Source organism: Taudactylus pleione, unplaced genomic scaffold (genome assembly GCF_031769625.1).
Source record: "Taudactylus pleione unplaced genomic scaffold, aTauple2 ptg000242l, whole genome shotgun sequence".
Taxonomy (NCBI): Eukaryota; Metazoa; Chordata; class Amphibia; order Anura; family Myobatrachidae; genus Taudactylus; species Taudactylus pleione.
Window position 1 is genome coordinate 9,892,087 of NW_028284644.1, and position 20,165 is coordinate 9,912,251.

At 43.4% G+C, this 20,165-nt stretch overlaps 1 protein-coding gene across 1 annotated transcript in view; it reads left to right on the top strand.

Annotated features, from left to right (window-relative positions):
• Window positions 1–20,165, top strand: part of TMCC2 (transmembrane and coiled-coil domain family 2) — a 118,328-nt gene that overhangs the window by 92,746 nt on the left and 5,417 nt on the right. The window contains exon 5 of the mRNA XM_088479619.1: window positions 19,760–19,895. Within this exon, the coding sequence (XP_088335745.1) occupies window positions 19,760–19,895 (136 nt within the window). The remainder of the gene's footprint in view (window positions 1–19,759; window positions 19,896–20,165) is intronic.

Here is a 20,165-nt window from a genome sequence, read left to right on the forward strand (position 1 = left end):
GTAGTATAATTTAACCCTACCCCCTCCAAACGGAGCCACAATTCACGGCAAATATGCCACGATTCACAGCAAAAATCTCTCCGTCCTGCCCACTTTATTAGGAAGTAGACGGGATGCGGGAGATCCGGATACTCTTCCAGGGTGCAGGGGGGGGGCTCCCCGAAAATTCAGGAGCCTCCCGCAACATCCGGGAGAGTAGGTAGCTATGCATTGGCCATGTAATAACAGCTTTTCAGTAAAGGGAGGTTTTATGTAGAGACGTGGACAATTTTTTTGGTACCCTTACTGCTCATTGAAACAGTGCTTCATTCTTCCTAAAGTGTTGAACTTAAATACATACATGCCCTTGGTATGTCATAGAATAAAGCAAAGACATTGTGAAAAAAGATACATCATTGCTTATTCTCCAAAAATATTCTAATCTCGCCTTGACAGATTTGTTGGTACCCCTTACAAAATATAATAATTTGATTATAGTGATACTTCAGACTAATTACTTTCTTGAATTAACACCACTTTATTCTAATCCGTCATTCAGCCTATAAAAAATGGAGATAAGTAGTCACTCTGCTGATTGGTATTATAGTGTGCACCACACTGAACGTGGTACAGAGAAAGCAGAGGAGAGAGTTGTTTGAGGAGATAAAAAAGAAAAGTATAGATGAGTATGTTACAGATAAAGGCCTTAAGGCCATCTCCAAGCAGCATGATATTCCCGTGACCACAGTTGCAAACATTATTAAGAAGGTTAAAGTCCATTGCACTTTAGCCAACCTCCCTGGACATGGCCGCAAGAAGAAAAATCGACCCCAAATTAAACATAGGGATTGTGAGAATTGTACAAAAAGAACTAAGGAAAACTTCCAAAGAGATACAAGCTGAACTCCAAGGTCAAGGTACATCATGGTCTGATTGCTCCATACAATGCTTTTTGAGCAACAGTGAGATCCATGGAAGAAGACCCAGGAGGTCTCCACTTTTGAAAAAAACAATATAAAAAGCCAGACTGGAATTTGCTAAAATTCTAGACGAGCATGTTCAAGGTAAATGCTATAAGACCATCTCTGAGCAGCTTAATGTTCCTGTGACTACAGTTGTAAATATTATTAAGAAGTTTAAAGTCAATGGAACTTTAGCCATGCTCCCTGGATGTGGGTGCAAGAGGAAAATCGACCCCAGATTAAACACAAGGATAATGAGAATGGTGGGAAAAGCCAAGCTTACAAGTTACAGGCTGGAGTCTAAGGTCAATGTACGTCAGAATCCGATTGCACCATCCAACTTTTTTTTTTTCAGTGAGATCCATAGAAGACAACCCAGGAGGAGTCCACTTTTGAAAAAACAACTTAAAAAAACAACACTGGAATTTGGTAAACTGCATATTGACAAGTCACAATGCTTCTAGGAGAATGTTCTTTGGACAGATAAATCTAACCTGGTGCTTTTGGCAGTTCACAGACAAAAAAGTTGAGCTTTTAAATAAATAAAAGAACACTATCCTTAACATGGAGGAGGCTCGGTTATGTTTTGGGGCTGCTTTGCTGCATCTGTCACTTGGTGCCTTGAATCTGTGCAGGGCACAATGAAAGCTATAGCCTTGTGCTATATAGCAATTCACAGCTGGATTCAGTAAAAAGAAGCACTGCACCTTCTTAACCTAAATAGCCACTAATAAATATACTGAGCAAAAGCACAGATTGCCCTAATTCTGTGTGTGCGGCGGTATAGGACTCTGGGCCTGATTCAGAGTTGGGAATAGAGTGAGACCTCTCTCTCAAGTGATCATCTTGGTGAAGCCATGCTGCACTGCAGGTGGGGCAGATTTAAAATGTGCAGAGAGATTCAGTGCAGTGTAATAATAAAGCTGTGCAGTATTTGTGAGCTACATGTAAAAGCAGCCAGTATTTACACTACATGCAAAAAAAAATATGCATTTACACCCCTTGCATTGCAACATGGTTTGTCCAGGTACACAGTTAAGTGCTATCTCTCTCTCTATTCCCAACTCTGAATCAGATTGTCCATTGGAAATACACTCACACTCATTAAAATTTTAATTTGCATATAGATGTTTATCCAAACCTGATCTTCTCTACCGTTCTGTATTGCTTAGGGCTCCTGATAATATGCATAAATAAAAGGGAAATGCCAACAGTGGCGTAACTAGGGCAGGGCCGCCGTGGCTCGTGCCCTGGGCGCCGTGAGACCGGCGGTGCAGGGGGGTGCCGGGCTACGCTACCGGCCCGTCCTAGTTAGCCAGTGTAGTGCAGACCGCAGTGTGTGCGGTCGCACTACACATTTACACACACCTCGCTGCCTGTGCGGCAGCGATTTGTGTGTTTCAGAAGCCAATGAGAGTCAGACAGACCCTCATTAGCTGCTGCTGCGCCCACTGCAAGAGTTGGGCTGGAGCTCACTCATGAGCTCCACCTTCCGGCTCCTGCAGTGGGTGATGGGAGAGACGGAATGACGTCTCTCCCATAACGCAGAGTGCGCCAGCCCAGGAGGACTGAGGTGCGGACGGTGGCGGGAGCAGGAGCCGGGATTCAGGTAAGTGGTTTTTTTTTAGTTTTTAACTTGTGTGTCTGTGTCTGCACTGTTGGGGGCACTGTATCGGGGGGGGGGGGACTACTACTGGGGGCACCACTACTGGGGCCACTACAGGGGGGGGGGACTACTACTGTAGCACTGCATGGGGGGGACTACTACTGGGGGCACCATATAAAGGTCACTGAAAAGGGGGGCACTGAATAGGGAGGACCACTACAGGGGGCACTGTATAAGGGACACTGGATAAGGGGATCACTACTGGGGGCCTGCATAAGGCAGACCACTAGTGGGGGCACTGTATAAGGGGGACCACTACTGGGGGTACTGTATAAGGGGCACTACTGGGGGCAATGCATAGGGGAGACTGTATACGGTTCACTGCGTTAAGGTACATATGGAATGTTGAGAGTGACGAGAAAGGTGTGTGTGTCTCATGTTGACACGCCAAATTTTTAAGTGGCCATGCTCCTTTTGACCATGCCTATTTTTTGCAATGGAGCCCCCCACTCCATTTCTCAATTTACCCTGGCCTCCAAATACCCTAGTTACGCCACTGAATGCCAATAGTGTGAAACCCTAAAAATAATAAAACACCTGTGGTGATATATACTCACATAAATATAAGAAGTATAACACTTAAACTGTTTATTTAAATGTGGACTGTAGTTGAACCTTGATCCAACAATCCTCATATATAAAAACTCATGCACCATACAAAAAGAGGAAAAATTAGAGCACTAATAGTGCATTATCTTTAAGTTTAATATAAATAGCAATCCCAAAAAATTAATGCAATTAAAAATGAGTAGTTAGCAGACAAAGGCCCTCATTCAGAGCCGGACGCTCTGAGCAGAGCGCTCGCTCTGAATGAGGGCCGTCCTCCATAAAAGCTCATACGAGCGTGCAGGATGATGGTCGCGATGGATGATGGTCTTGACCATCGCGACCAGAAGCCTGTGGTCGGGGTTTTCGACCACAAGCCCTGGAGTGATTTTGGCTCTATCAGAGCCAAAATCACTCCCACTGACATCACTAGTGATGTCAGTGGGGCCGGCTTCAGACGGTAGGCGTTCCCTTGGGAACGCCTCCGTCTGGGAGGCACGCCCACCAAAGGGGGCGTGCTGTCAATCAACATCGACAGCACGCCCCCTTTGATCAGACACAGCTCCCTCCGTCGTGCGCATTCGCAGTGCACACCATCGACCCACTTGCGAGCGGACAGCCGCTTGCGAGTGGGTCTGAATGAGGCCCAAAGTTAGCTGACTTCAGAAGCTGGTAAGAGCCTCAATAACATTCACCATCATCAGCATCCCAGTGTTGAAGATCACTGTCCTGGCCACATCTATGAGGGATATTCAATATGGGAGCGAAAAGTCCGTGTTGGACTTTTCGCCCCATATCGGAGATTTTCCTGGGATAAAGTATCGGGCGTGCGCCCGCTTTATCCCCGTATTCAATATAAAACCTACGAAAACGTGAAGCTGCAAAGTGGGATCTGCGTAAAAAAATGAAATTTTCCTGCAATAAATTGTAGGACCCCCCTAAAGTTGTAAAAACATGGGGGATCACTATGGGTACCCCCGTTTTAGCCTGCAAATGAAAGTCGGGAATTTAAATAGCCGCAGCAGGTGTTTTTTCCCGACATTGAAGAAGTGTTGCAGAAGAGCACTTAGGTTTTTTTTTTTTCGTTTTTTTAAGTGGTCCCATCAAATTTGGGGTACATGAAAATGGGTACTAGCATATTTTTATGTCCCTAAAGTAAGTTTTAAAAAAATTCTGTAACTATGCACCTGCCGCTAATAGCCTATTCTAGAATACACCTGCCCCATACTTGCAGAATAGCCCTGAACCTATTTCCCTATGTTTAAACACTTTTTTCCCAATTTTTTTTTTTCACCCCAATTTTTTAATTCATTTTTTGGGGTGTCCCTATTTTTTTTAAAAACTTTTTTTGACACAGTTATTTTTAAAATGTCATTCCCATGGGTGCAGGCCATTTTTTTTTTAAGCCTGCACCCCTAAACCCCAATTCTGCACTTTTTTTCGCCACCTATTCAGTGGTGAAAAGTTATCCCCGTTTTTTTTCAAAGACTTTTCGAACCTGAAATTGAATACGGTGTAAAACCAAAACCTCCGAAAATGACGTCATTGGTGCGAAAACATCGCAAAAACTGAGTTTTCGCTCCATATTGAATACCCCTATATGCGTTTATTGATACACCGGGCGTTCCACATTTACAACCCATACTGTATCCACAATAAATGTATACAACCCCATTAAATTCCATCGGATAAATGAACCTATATGCAAATGTAGAGTTCAATGAGTGTATTTGCAACTACGAATATCCACAGTCTTATGGTGCATACACACGGTCAGATTTTTCTTCAGATCTGAATGATAACTATTTAAAATATCGTTCATATCTGAAGGAAAATCTGACATATCTGTCAGATGAACGATTTGAATGATGTGCGTTCCCGATGGTCAGATAACGATATCTGACATCTGATGTGTTTGCAGTCAGACTTGGACGATTCCATTCAATTTAATGAGGTCAAAAATTGTTCAGTCGTTCAAATCTTTGGTAAAATCGTTCATCTGACAAATCTGACCGTGTGTATGCTCCATTACACTATATATATATATATATATATATATTCACTATCTTTTTTTTTTTTTTTAACATATGAGAATTTATCTGATTGGAGTTTTGAACAAACTGACACCAGAGTGCTATTTCGCTGCACACACAAGATTGGGACAATCTGTGCTTTGGTTCAGTATATTTGATCGTGTCTATACAATGAAATCTCAAGACTATAAATATATTCTGGAGTGAAACATACTGCTAAACTCACTTCTAAAAACTCTCTGGAGTGCATAGTGTAATGTGTAGGTCTTAGTGGTTAGCTTCCATGCTCTGGTCCCCTTGCTGCTGTGGCACTGCAGTGACAGGGGGCTTGGCACTTGCAGAGCTTGGTATGGCACATGCTGGCGAGATTCGTTTTTTCCCTCTCCTTGTGACACAGAGGTACCAAAGCGGTTTGTATCTATTATAAAAGCCCTTGCTGGTGTTTCTGGATGTCCTGGGATCCCAATTTCAGATTTTACTTATACCCCTTTTACACCGGAGCTAAAACCTGGGTTTTTGAAGGGTTAACCCGGGCAGCTCACTGGTGTAAAAGGGCAGGGGGTTGGATCGCCGGGTCGAGTGACCCGGCAATCCAACCCAGGTAACTAGCAGGGTTTAACACGGGCGTAGCCCGTGAAACCCTGCTATGGGAACAGCGCACTCCGGGTCACGATGACCTGGAGTGCGCTGCTAGCCGGCCGATTGGTCCGGCTTCAGTGGCGCTTGGAGATGACGTCATCTCCAAGCGTCCACTTTCACTCCGCAAAAGCCGGGTCTATGCAGACCCGACTGCGGTGTGAGCGGCGCTGACTCGGGAATATCCTGAGTCAGCGCTGGCAAAATTCCGGGTCTGATCCGGATAGGAACTTTGTTCCAACTCCGGGTCAGACCTGGAATTTAGGTGGAAAAGGGGTATTAGACGTCAGAGGTAGCAGTGTGCAGTGGAAGAGGTTGTAACATGGATGAGAAAATCATTATTATGTATAGGCGTGTAATTTTTATTATATTAATAATGCCAGCATGGTCTGCAGCACTTTGGGAAGAACAATAAAACAAGACAGGGTATTAATAAACGGATAGGTTTGAGGTAAGCCAGTGGTTCTCAAACTCTGTCCTCAGGACCCCACACAGGTCACATTTTGCAGGTCACCCAGCAGGTGCACAGGTGTATTCATTACTCACTGACACATTTTAAAAGATCCACAGGTGGAGCTAATGATTTCACTTGTTAGTCTGTGAGGAGACCTAGAAAACATGCACTGTTTGGGGTCCTGAGGACCGAGTTTGAGAACCTGTGAGGTAAGCTAACAAAATATGGGAAAATAGGAGTTCGATACATAAGATTAAGGGTCTCATTCAGACCCGGTCGCAAGCGCTGATGCGCTCGTAACCGGGTCGATGGTCCCCACAGAGCATGCGCACGACGGAGCCGACTCCGTCGTGCACATGCGCAAGACCCGGCTAGCGACGGGCGCTCTGTCGCTAGAGGTCTCGTAGTAGACGGGGCGAGCTGTCGATGTTGAGTGACAGCTCACCCCGTTTGCTGGGCGGGCCGAGGGCGTGCCCGGCCAAACTGAGGCGTTCCAGTCAGAACGCTTGCCGTTTGGGGGCGGCCCCACTGACATCATTGATGATGTCAGTGGGGAACTTCCTGCTCAAACAGAGCAGGAAGTTCCCTGGGGCTTACGAGTGCCCAGACCCAACCTTAGGGTCTGGTCGTAAGCCCAGATGGTCGCGATGGTGATGACCATCGCGACCATCACCCTGATCGCAAGCTAAGCTGTGGGTGGTAACCCACAGCTTAGCTTGCAACCTGGAGGCAGCACTTCAAAACAGGAAGTGCCCACCCTCATTCAGAGTGAGCGATCGCTTCTTGCGATCGACTCTGAATGAGGGCCTAAGTGCCACAGATTGCCTATTTGTTCTAGTCAGATTACAATGGGGAAAATTACTTAGAGGAGCTGTATTATCCAGTCTTGGTTTGGGGAACTGTGTAGAAGGGTCATAATTGGGTAGTGTAGCTAAGAGAATTTCTGAGCTTGCTTTGGGAATTTGATAAGCTTGTCTGAAGAACTGCTAAATATACATGTGTAAGGAAGACTCTAATGACGCTTGGAGGCTTATTGGAGGTACGGAGTTGGGATGGTATTGTAAATTGACTTACAATATGTTGTTGAAAAGATACCACTGGAGAGGGAACAATTACACATAAGTTAAGGTTGGGATGAGCACAAGAGGCAGCAAACAATTTGTGAGGTTATAAGGTTAATAGACCAGGTACATGAGGGAGCAGAGAAGAAGGGGGTATAGACTTTGCGATCAAATAAAATAAGTTACCAATAGATCAGGATTGTGACCCTGTACCGCCTGATGAGGCCTTTTCCTCTAGGATGGACATGTCAATAGAGCTCTTAGCCTTATTATCAGAAATTTCACATCAGTCATCTAATTCTACTCTCCCACCTAGATCATCCACCCATAGAGAACTGCATGGAATATGTGAGGAGAGGGCAGTTCATAAACTGGATGTGAAAAACATTATTTTTCTAACCAAGGGGAAATTGAGTACAGATGTGTTGAAAAGCTGCCACTGTGATCTCATACGTTAGGCATTGACGAGCGTGTTTGTTGTGGAGGTATTCTGTTTCATGAATATTATAATTGGATTGATAATAGCTTTAGGTATAGATAACAAGGGGCCTATTAAATCATTTTAAGAAGACCTACATTTACTTACCATCGGAAAAGTACCATAGTTGCCCTTGAGAGAGAAATTTAGGAATAGTGGTGACTATTTATAATATCGCATAACAAAGTGGAAGCTGCTGAATTTGGCAATACTCTTCAGGTGCATGAAAGGGAGGGGTCATACTAAACAAAAAAAATACTATTTATAATGTAGGTAGCCTATTCCAAAGTGCCAAATACTGGGACGTAAAGGGACAAAAAATGGAAGGGTGTTGTTGATGACATACCGTATTTGGGATGCAGTTCATTCGGACGTCGGAATCCCGACACTGGAAGCCCGACTCTACTAAAAATAGGCATCTAAATACCGATGCCTATCTTTAGCCAGAGGCCGAAATCCCGATGCCCGGCATCCTGAACGAAGGTAAGCAGTGACTGTTAGCTGTTAGCCATGGGGGGGAAGAGGATTAGTTTTAGGTACCCCTGTCGGGACTTAGGGTTAGGCACCCCCTGTGGAGGGTTAGGCTTATGGCAAAGGGGGGTTGGGGTTAGGCGCCACTGGGGGGAAGCTAGGGTTAGGCACTCCCCTGGGAGGGTTAGGTTTAGGGTGCGGGAATGGGGGTTAGGGTTAGGCACCACTAAGGCGGTGTTAGGGTGAGGGGGGAGAGGGGACGGTTAGGGTACTTACCAGCCCCAGTCGGGATCCTGACGGTTCGAGCTTCCAGTGTCAGTATTTATCTGCCGGCAATACATCCGGCAGCATTACATACCGATTCCCTGTATTTATATATGGGGATCAATCAGTTTCATATGGTAAGAATGGGCTTGTATATGTGCACACCATGGAGAGGGGGAGCAAAGGTGAACCTACAATATATTAGCTGCAACAATACTTTTCCTGGTCTGTCTGTGTTTGTTTATTATGTGTTTGAATATATATGTACAGTCTTTGTATCATTGGGTTGATGTAATATCTGTGTGTATACAGTATGTGTGCTAGAGAATGCATTTGTCACATGGAGCTAGCAGTTACTTATCTTGATGGGAAATTGCTTATATATTGCAGCTGCTATCTGTCTGGTTAAACTGTGAGTCAATCGCCCCCTTGTGCTTATGTGATACGATCGCATCATCTTCTGCCTAGGTCATTTCTCACATTCCAGTCATTTGTCTACACTCAGCAGTGTCTCATTTGCTACATACTAATATAGATGTGATCAATTTTAAGACCTCCTTCACAAACTTGGTGTATAGAAGTGTTACTAAAGTGTCTACTATGTTTCAGAACATGTTTTGTGAGTGAAGACATAATAACCTGAGGTTTTGAGTGCTATTTTTTTAAAGAACAATAAAACCCCAAATTAAAAATGTTCTTTTATACATAAGGTGTATTAAGGTGGTGCTACACAAGGCTTTGTTTACACCGCAGGGTCTAATTGCTCAAAGTTAAATAATTTAAACTTGTTAAATGCAGATGATGTCAATTTAATTGCTCAAGTGGTTTTAAAATGCTGACAGCATATTAGACAAGTCTGATAACATACTTGTACACCAAGGGAATGCAGCAGAGAAAGAAATCTGCTTCTGCGTATGCGCTGGATCAGGTATCCGCACACGGACGGAGGTGCGTACAGATTGATCCGTCCGTTGACGGCCCTTTCCTTTCTGTGAAATAAGTGTTTCTGGTTGGTAACGAGCTGGTGACCATGCAGTCTCACAGAGCTCTTCTGTCTGGTTGCAGTATCATCCTTGCTCAATCGTAACATGTGGAAGGAGATGGGTTGTCTGTTTCAGCTGAGCTTTTGCATCCAGCTTGGATGCGTTTGCGGACATAAGAATAGTGGGCGGGATAGGCTTCCCCATACAGACGCACAGATTTTTAGTATATTAATGCGGATGCTCGTATAGCTGTGGGTCACCACCCACAGGCTATACGAGCGTGCATTTTGATGGCCGCGATGGTCGTGACCATCGAAATTGCGAGCCGGAGCCTGCGGTTGAGGTTTTCAACCGCAAGCTCCGGAGTGATTTTGGCTCTATCAGAGCCAAAATCACTCCCACTGACATCACTAGTGATGTCAGTGGGCCGGCTTTTGACGGGAGGCGTTCCCGTGGGAACGCCCCCGTCAGGGAGGCACGCCCCCGGAACGCCTACCAAAGGGGGCGTGCTGTCAAACATTGACAGCACGCCCCCTTTGATCGGACACAACGAGCGAAGGACTTTCCTTCGCTCGTCGCGTCTGGCACATGCGCACGACGGAGCTCCCTCCATCGTGCGCATGCTCAGTCCATAACATCGACCCACTTGCGAGCGGACAGCCGCTCGCGAGTGGGTCTGAATCAGGCCCTAAGACAGTTTACCTAATACAGTTTATCAGTAAATAGTTTGATCAAGAGCGTGACAAATGGATAAGAAGTACATTAAGACTCACTGCTGCAACCCATTTGATGTTAAAGGACAACCGGCCAGGTGCCTGCCCCCCCTCGGACCCCATGCAGCTCCCACACAAACCCCCACAGTGGGGGGGGGCAATGACATAAATTGCGTAATCAAGGCCCCGCCCCCTGCTTGACAATGCCGGTAATCTCCTCAGCCATGCTCCCTATGCCAACCTGGCTGCCCTCTCCCGGAGGTAAGCATTTCTTGTATCACTAGTTCTGAATGCAGAAGCTGCAGCCAGGCTGAGAGGTACAAACCATCGATGGTTCACCATAGATTGTTATTGTACAATCGATGGTTATCGCTGATGGCACCTTCGATGGATAACGTCAGATGGCCATCCCTACAACACAGAGAGACAGCCTGATTCAGCAAGGAACAATGGGCCTGATTCAGACCCGGTCACAAGTGCTGTGCACTCGCAACCTGGACAATGGTGGGCCAGTGCGCATGCGCGAGACCCGGATAGCGACTGGCAATCCGTCGCTCCGGGTCTTGCACCAAAGGGGGCGTGCTGTCGATGTTGAGTGACAGCACGCCCCCTTTGGTGGGCGGGCCGGGGGGGTGGCTGCCCAGACGGAGGCGTTCCCAGAGCTTTCGGCTCAAACAGAGCCGAAAGCTCTCTGGGGCTTGCGGCCACGAGACCCTACCACAAGGGTCTCGTCGCAAGCCCGATGGTCGCGATGGTCTTGACCATCACGACCATCATCATGGCCGCTCGCTATAGCTGTGGGTGGCAACCCACAGCAATGCGAGCGGCCAGGAGGCCGCTCCATAAAATAAAAAAAAAGATGCCCTGATTCAGAGTGAGCGCTCTGTCAGAGCGTCCGGTTCTGAATCAGGGCCACAGTTGTTAATACAATTGGCCGATTGTTGCATACTGCGCGTGCGCAAATTTCCCACCGTGATTGCGATCGCAGTGACTACACAGACCCATTGCAGAGTAATGGACTGGAAGTGCCATTTGTGAGTGGTAACGGGGGGGTGGTTGGCCGAACGCAGGTGTGCCAGTGCCCGCTCACTAGATGTGTACGCTCGCTCCCAGCATGTGCAAATTCACTAAGTGACGGCATGGCAGGCGATCACAAGGCAAGGCATAACCACGCCCACTATGTCTTGGCGTGCAATAGCTTTGTGTATGTAGATGCCCACCAGTCTGTCTTAAGACACCCACTAGCGCACGTCAACTCCAGGATGTGTATGCAAGCATCAGTACATCGGGTACCATCGGCAGCGAACGCAGCGCTTAAGGTTGCCTATACCCTGCCCCAAAGGATTGCGATCACTTCAGAGTGAAATCCCACCAAATGACGTGTTTTATGACGCTGCCTTTTAATTATGCACACTTCTGAAATGGCGTTGAGACACTCAAGCACACCTGCGTTCGCACCTCCACTCCCCCATTTCCAGTGGTCAGTCCGTGTCACCACCACTGTACTGGGCAGTCTATGCGCAGCGAGCGAACGCATCCCGATCTCTCGCATTGGTTCGCTCACACGCATTGCAATGTATACGCATGCGCAGATAGCGACTATCGGCCAGCTAAGAGCGTTCGCTTTATAGCAAACAGGCCTGATTAAGCCCCTGCCACAAAAGGACCAAAAGGACCAGTCCTGTGTCATGCCAACATTAAAGCATCCTGAGACATTTCATGTGTGGGGTTGCTTCTAAGCCAAGGAAGTGGGCTCACTCACAATTTTGCGTAAGAACACAGCCATGAATAAAGAATGGTACCAAAACATCCTCCAAGAGCAACTTCTCCCAACCATCCAACAACAGTTTGGTGAGGAACAATGCCTTTTCCAGCATGATGGAGCACCTTGCCATAAGGCAAAGGTGATAACTAAGTGGCTCGGGGAACAAAACATTAATATTTTGGGTCCATGGGAAGGAAACTCCCCAGACCTTAATACCATTGAGAACTTGTGGTCAATCCTCAAGAGGCGGGTGGACAAACAAAAACCCACAAATTCTGACAAACTCCAAGCATTGATTAGGCAAGAATGGGCGGCCATCAGTCAGTATGTGGCCCAAAAGTTGATTGACAGCATGCCAGTGCGAATTGCAGAGGTCTTGAAAAAGAAGGGTCAACTGCAAATATTGACTCTTTGCATAAACTTAACATAATTGTCAATAAAAGCCTTTGACACTTGTAATTTTACTTCAGTATACCATAGTAACATCTGTCAAAAAGGTCTAAATACATTGAAGGAGCAAACTTTGTGAAAACCAATACTTGTGTCATTCTCAAAACTTTTGGCCATGGCTGTATAACATACTTTATGTACAAAAATAAATTTAAACATACACTTTTTTAGATATCCAATATCAAAGGTCATATCATGTGACCTCGAAATGTAAAAGTCTATATTTTAAATATAAAACTTTTTTATGAAGACTATGGTCCCTTAGCTTCAAAACAAGACCAACATGAAAGTTCTACCACAATTAGAAGCAAATATATGATTTGTTTTATTTTACCTTGCAAGCATTAATTTCACATTTTTGTAATGTTTGCAACCCTGATGCATGAACACAGTGTATCACTGAGGGCTAAACTTTTACATATGAAAGTTACTTTATGCTATCTATCATCCTACCAAATTTCATGAAAATCTGAGACTGTCGGGTTGGAAGCTGTGATTGGGCATGGAATGTCCCGTACATGTTTACATGCTTCTCAATGTACAGTATGTATTTTTGTATTGCATACTTCTACCAAAGCATGGTTTGGTTTTCTATTATTTTTGGGTTTTTTTAGGCAGCACAATAACTATACATAATTCCTGTTTGAAACCGCACCTACAGTACAGATAAGCAATAAACTGCTTACTTAAGCCACTACTTTTTTGGTATCTGTGGCTTGCTCTTCCCAACATAATTTTATGGATATTTTTGGGGCAGGCTCATAAATATCGGATGTGGCTGTCTTCTAGGCTGGCCTCTCAGGGTCATTGTTTTATAATCACTGGAGCTCATTCAGACCCACTCGCTAGATGCATTCACTCGCTCCCAGCGTATGCAAATCCCGCGCACACCCAGCAAGGCAGGCGATCACACGGCAAGGCATTAGCACGCCCAGTATGTCTTGGCGTGCGACGTGTACAATGACACTGCCTGTTAATTATGCACGCCTCTGAAACAATGTTGAAACACTCAGGCATGCCTGCGTTCACACCTCCACTCCCCCGTTTCTAGTGGCCTGCCCCTGTTACCACTCACAAACAGCCTCTCCTGTCACTCATTCAACTGGGCTGTCTATGCTGGGCGAGCGAACGCTTCCCGATCTTTCGCAGTGGTTCGTGCACGCTCATTGCGATGCATTCGCAGATTGCAAATATCGGCCAGCTGCGAGCGATTGCATCTTAGCGAGAGGGTCTAAATCAGCTCCACTGTTCTAATCCTTCAGTGAATAAATGCCCATCTCTGCTTGAGAGGCTGTCTGCTATTTCATAAGATCTTATTCAGGGAGATCTTTTCCAGTAGTCACTTGCAAAATATATGTGTACTACAGCTTTCTTGAGAGATTTCTATTACTATTATTATTATTTATTTAGCTATATAGCAACACCAACTACGCTTTTCAGGGAATATTTGTCATTACAGTCTAAATTCCCTAATACTTAAGCACACACGGCCGTAACTAGGGGTGGGCAGCCAGTGCCACCAAAAAGAGAGCAGACCCACAGCCCTTGCTTCTAGCTAACAGGTTACCTGGAATGGCTCCCTGCAGTCTGTGCAGCCGCCCAGAACATCCTCAGGATACTACGGGCAGTGTGTACTCCCCGCTACTGGCAGCCACGTCCCCTCAGTGCGACATCATGGGCGAGATGCACTAAATGGAAAATGCGATAACCCAGTTTCCGTGGTTTTACAGCATCTTCCACGTGCACTAATGTGTGGCCGCCGGGTCTCCAATGCGGAGGGTAATGCCAGCTTTTGCTGACGTTACCCTATAGAAGCCTATGGGCTTCTACTGCATCACGCTGGTATGGATCCGTCCCAGCATGCCCCATGGCCGCCGCGTCACTCTGCGCATGCGCAGATGGACTCCCAGGTCATAAATCCGGAAGTCCAAGGGGCGGCGCATATCGCAAAGGACAGGTCTTATTGGAAGAGCTGTCCTTTGCTGTACAGATCGCATATGTTAGTGCATAAGCGATCAGTACAAATGCAGTGTTGGCGGTAAGTGGCGCACTATGTTAGCGCATCCCGCCCCATGTCCTTAGAGGATGGGGATGGCACAGGGCGCTCCGGAGCCCAGCTATGCTGCTGTACACACACAAAACTAGTACAAGTCTATGCAGCAGCCATTTAACTTACTAGTATTTTGTTGGATGGTCAAAGGACACTAGAGCACTCTGATGAAACTCAGGCAAAAACAGGAAGAACATAAAAACTCCACACAGAGCCCTGTTTGGGAATTGAGCTCATGACCTCAGTGTTGTGAGGCAGAAATGTTAATCACTGTATATATAAACAAATAAGCACGTGTCTGTGCCCTCTTGTAAGATATAGAAACTTTTTATATATAGAATAACAATCACTGGTCCCTTTTAAATGTTCATGGAGTTCCTCCAAAATAAATGAAATGATCATAAAGTAGTCTCTTTGGGACTGCCACGAACTTCCTTAGTTCACAATAAATTCATCCGGTCACATAAAATGAGAAGAAAAAAATGCTCCATATAGCGTAATATAGTTTTTAATTCCAAAATATCTCACAATAAAAAAATCACATAACATGTCTTAAACTCTGTCACCCAAAAAAGTAACAAATGGCCTCATACCATGTGGATGGGGTATAGTTTCCTAAACACCCAAAGATGGCATGTACAGTAAAACTCCAAATGCCTCCCAGGATGGACAAATGGATCTGCTGATGTTCCCAGGGTGATGTCACAACAAACACTCCTTCCACTTTCTGGTATTGGCTCCTTTGCATAAACCACCAATGCGTTTCGACTCTAAGCAATGATGTCTTCCTCAAGGTGTATATAAATGGTGACATCTGCTGGCTTATATTCCGCCAACTGTTCTCTCATTGGTGGTTCAGCCTTTGAGTGTTATTTTTATACATGACACAAAAATCCACAATGTTCATAATGCTTAACATACATTATCCTTATCTCATCCTAGTCCTACATTCATCTGAGAAAACTGTTCTATATATCATAAGAAAAGTTAAAAAGCTTTTTAATTGCGTTCCAAATACCGGAATTTCTATTACGTCCGGTTCCGGTATTTTCCCTATATCCTGTGTTCTCAGACACATATTCCCCCTACAATAAGGTGGGAGTACCTTTGAAGGAGTACCACTTCCTACCTTCCGACTGAGCCTTCTCTCACATCCTGTTCTGATTCCATTTCCCTAGATAGAGCCTCCGCTCACCTGACCCAAGTCCGGACTTCCGTTTTTTGCGTTCCACCTAAGTGGAACGCATGTATAAGAGGCGCACACCTCATACATCCGGACTTCCGGTCTTTGCATTCCAACTACGTGGAACACATGCATAAGGGACGCACACCTCCTACAAGCTTCCGGTTTTTGCGGTTTACACTGATGGAACGCACAACCAGGAAGTAATAACTTCCTTAATACCTCCATTAAAGCTCCAAGTACTGGGTATAAATTACAGCTTGGGGTAATTCCAATAAATAATAATTAAAGTGCACGTGCAATAGTTTAAACAAGGTAATATATCACATAAAAATATCACATAAAAATAGTATAAAAGAGAAACCACAAAAATATAAAATGATAAAACCGACATAAAATCCATCAATTCTAAAAACCATTTGAGCTCAAAATCGCTATTAAGTCCATTCGGCACTAATGTTCCCATCTCAAAAATCTATTTCATTTCTGTGCACGCAGGGTTTCCTTCACCGTTTCTTTTTCACCAATGGTTATTTACCTGTTTAATTCCTATCACAGATTTAATACTATTAGTGAAACAATTATGCTGTTCTTTGAAATGATTGGATAATGAATGGTTAATAAATCCCTTTTTTATATTTCTTAAGTGTTCTGCCCACCTTTCTCTTAATGTTCTAGACGTCCATCCGATGTATTGCAAACCACTTTCGCACTCTACTTATATTAAAAGTCAGATTAATATTGAATACATTATGATTCAATTCTTCACAGAATATGTTCAGATCCTCTTCACTTCCTCTCCATATAAATAAAATATCGTCTATGAAGCCATACCATTTAATAATGTTTTCGAAAAATCGATTATTTGACCATATTGTGTGGTCCTCCCAAAAAGCCATGAAGAGGTTGGCATACGATGGGGCAAAATGAGTGCCCATGGCAGTTCCTTTAATCTGTTGATAACATTTTCCACTATGACAAAAAAAGTTATTTTCTAGAATAAAACATATGCTGTCCATCATAAAATCCACCTTTCTTTTATTCATATCTGTTTTATCTAAATAGTATTTCACAGCACTTAAACCTTGTGCATGTTCAATAATAGAATAGAGACTACTCACATCCGCAGTCACTAAAATAAAATTCTGCCATGTTAAATCCTTTAATTGATTTAAAATATCACTGGTATCTTTAATATAGGATTTTATTTTTAACACCTCAGGCTATAGATAATAATCCACAAAATGAGATAAATTTGATGTTATGCTTTGAGTTCCAGCCACTATGGGGCGTCCAGGAGGATTTTCCATACTCTTGTGCACTTTCGGCAAAATGTAAAAAACCGGTAAACTAGGATTATTAATAATCATAGATTTTTCTTCTTTTTCTGAAATTACTTCTTCATTTCTATATTCCATAAGCAATTCCGATAATCCTTTAATAATTCTTTCACTGGGGTTATTTCTTAATACTGAATATGTTCTTCTATCATTTAGCTGTCTCATTATCTCTTTCTCATATAAAGCTGTATCCATAATAACGATGCTCCCTCCTTTATCAGCAGGTTTAATTATTATGTTCTAATTTTTACTAAGATTTTTGAGGGCTTCTCGTTCTTTCATAGAAATATTCAGATTTTTACTCCATTTCGGTTTTATCTCTTCTAATTCCATAGTTACAGCTTTATTAAAACTCTCAATAAAGCAACCTCTATTAAAAATAGGATTGAAGGTGGATTTTGGCTTAAATATTTCATGATAGTTACTATTCTCTCCTTTTTGAAATAAAAAAATATTTCTTTAAGGACACCTTCCTCAGAAATTTTTGTACATCCAGGTAGGTCTCAAACTTAATGAGTTTATTATTTGGGGCAAATTTTAACCCCTTTTTTAAAACCGCATGGTCTTCCTCACTTAAGATCTATTTACTAAGATTACAAATGTTTGTGGTTTCTATTTCTTTAGTCTGGTTATTCTCAAATTTCTCTTTTTTGTTTTGATTTTTACCCCTTGGCAAAAAGAAATGGTGAAGGAAACCTTGCGTGCACAGAAATGAAATTGATTTTTGAGATGGGAACATTAGTGCCGAATGGACTTAATAGCGAATTTGAGCTGAAATGGTTTTTATAATTGATGGCTTTTATGTCGGTTTTATCATTTTATATTTTTGTGGTTTCTCTTTTATACTATTTTTATGTGATATTTTTATGTGATATATTACCTTTTTTAAACTATTGCACGTGCACTTTAATTATTATTTATTGGAATTACCCCAAGCTTTAATTTATACCCAGTGCTTGGAGCTTTAATGGAGGTATTTAGGAAGTTATTACTTCCTGGTTGTGCATTCCACCAGTGTAAACCGCAAAAACCGGAAGCTTGTAGGAGGTGTGCATCCCTTATGCATGTGTTCCACGTAGTTGGAACGCAGAGACCAGAAGTCCGGAAGTATGTATGAGGTGTGCGCCTCTTACACATGCGTTCCATTTAGGTGGAACGCAAAGACCGGAAGTCCGGACTTAGGTCAAGTGAGCGGAGGCTCCGTCTAGAGAAATGGAATCAGAACAGGACGTGAGAGAAGGCTCAGTCGGAAGGTAGGAAGTGGTACTCCTTCAATGGTACTCCCACCTTATTGTAGGGGGAATATGTGTCTGAGAACACAGGAAATGGGGAAAATACCGGAACCGGACGTAATAGAAATTCCGGTATTTGGAACGCAATTAAAAAGCTTTTTAACTTTTCTTATGATATATAGAACAGTTTTCTCCGATGAATGTAGGACTAGGATGAGATAAGGATAATGTATGTTAAGCATTATGAACATTGTGGATTTTTGTGTTATGTATATAAATAACGCTCAAAGGCTGAACCACCAATGAGAGAACAGTTGGGGGGATATAAGCCAGCAGATGTCACCATTTATATACACCTTGAGGAAGACATCATTGCTTAGAGTCGAAACGCATTGGTGGTTTATGCAAAGGAGCCAATACCAGAAAGTGGAAGGAGTGTTTGTTGTGACATCACCCTGGGAACATCAGCAGATCCATTTGTCCATCCTGGGAGGCATTTGGAGTTTTGCTGTACATGCCATCTTTGGGTGTTTAGGAAACTACACCCCATCCACATGGTATGAGGCCATTTGTTACTTTTTTGGGTGACAGAGTTTAAGACATGTTATGTGATTTTTTTATTGTGAGATATTTTGGAATTAAAAACTATATTACGCTATATGGAGCATTTTTTTCTTCTCATTTTATGTGACCGGATGAATTTATTGTGAACTAAGGAAGTTCGTGGCAGTCCCTAAGAGTCTACTTTCTGATCATTTCATTTATTTTGGAGGAACTCCATGAATATTTAAAAGGGACCTATATCTGTGATTGTTATTATATGAATAAATATATATATATATATAGATATATATATATATAATATATGTTTCTATATCTTACAAGAGGGCGCAGACACCTGCTTATTTGTTGATATATATTGTGGGGAAGTTTTGGAGACGACTTCAGCAGTGTATTGCTACCCTTATATTGTCTATTGAAGCGCTATTGATCCTAATCTTTTTCCTTTATCTATTGTTAATCACTGTGTTGTCGTGTGATCTCTATACCTAAATAGCTTGTGTCCCCTTTTACTATCGTCTGTGACGTTTTTTTCTGCAGCCCTTACCTATGCACATCTTTTAAGCCTCCTTCTGCCTAGTAAGATAAACAACGTTGATTTGAATATAATTAGTGCAGCAGTTATAACAGCTATAAAAGGGTCCTTGGCCAGGGAGGAACTATTAGGTTCTGAATAGTAAAGTTGTCAAATATAATCTAATAATACATGAGAACATACAGTAAAACACATATATTTGTAACAGTTGAAGATCCTCACTTTACCGGAGGATGATTTTCTTTATCATATGCTCTTCTTTTTTTTTTTGTCCTTTTATGACAATTTTTTTTTAAATTTCACCACTATAGTGAAAAAATAAACTTTCAAAAAATAAACATAGCATCTACAGTATATGTGAATGTATTATCTCATCTTATGTTCTTCCCATGTACAGATATGAACGTTTGGAAGAGCAGCTTAATGACCTGACAGAACTTCACCAGAATGAGATGACACTGCTGAAGCAGGAGCTGGCCAGCATGGAGGAGAAAGTTGCTTATCAATCGTATGAACGAGCTAGGGACATTCAGGTACAAACACTGTGGGGTATATTTACTATGGTAACCACAGGAACCAAATCACGGAGCGAGCCCATGGATGTCCTAGCAGACCCCAGGTATAATCCTCAGCGCGTCATTCGCTGCCGCATCTGGCATCTGACCGCTTGAGAGGTCAGGGGAAGCCGGTGCTGAGGTGAGTAACGGCCAATCCTAGGCTGCAACCTGACAGCCACTCTGCAGCCATCTGTTAGCTGGACTTTTTATTTACTAAAGTGAGAGCTTTTAGAAGTGGAGATGTTG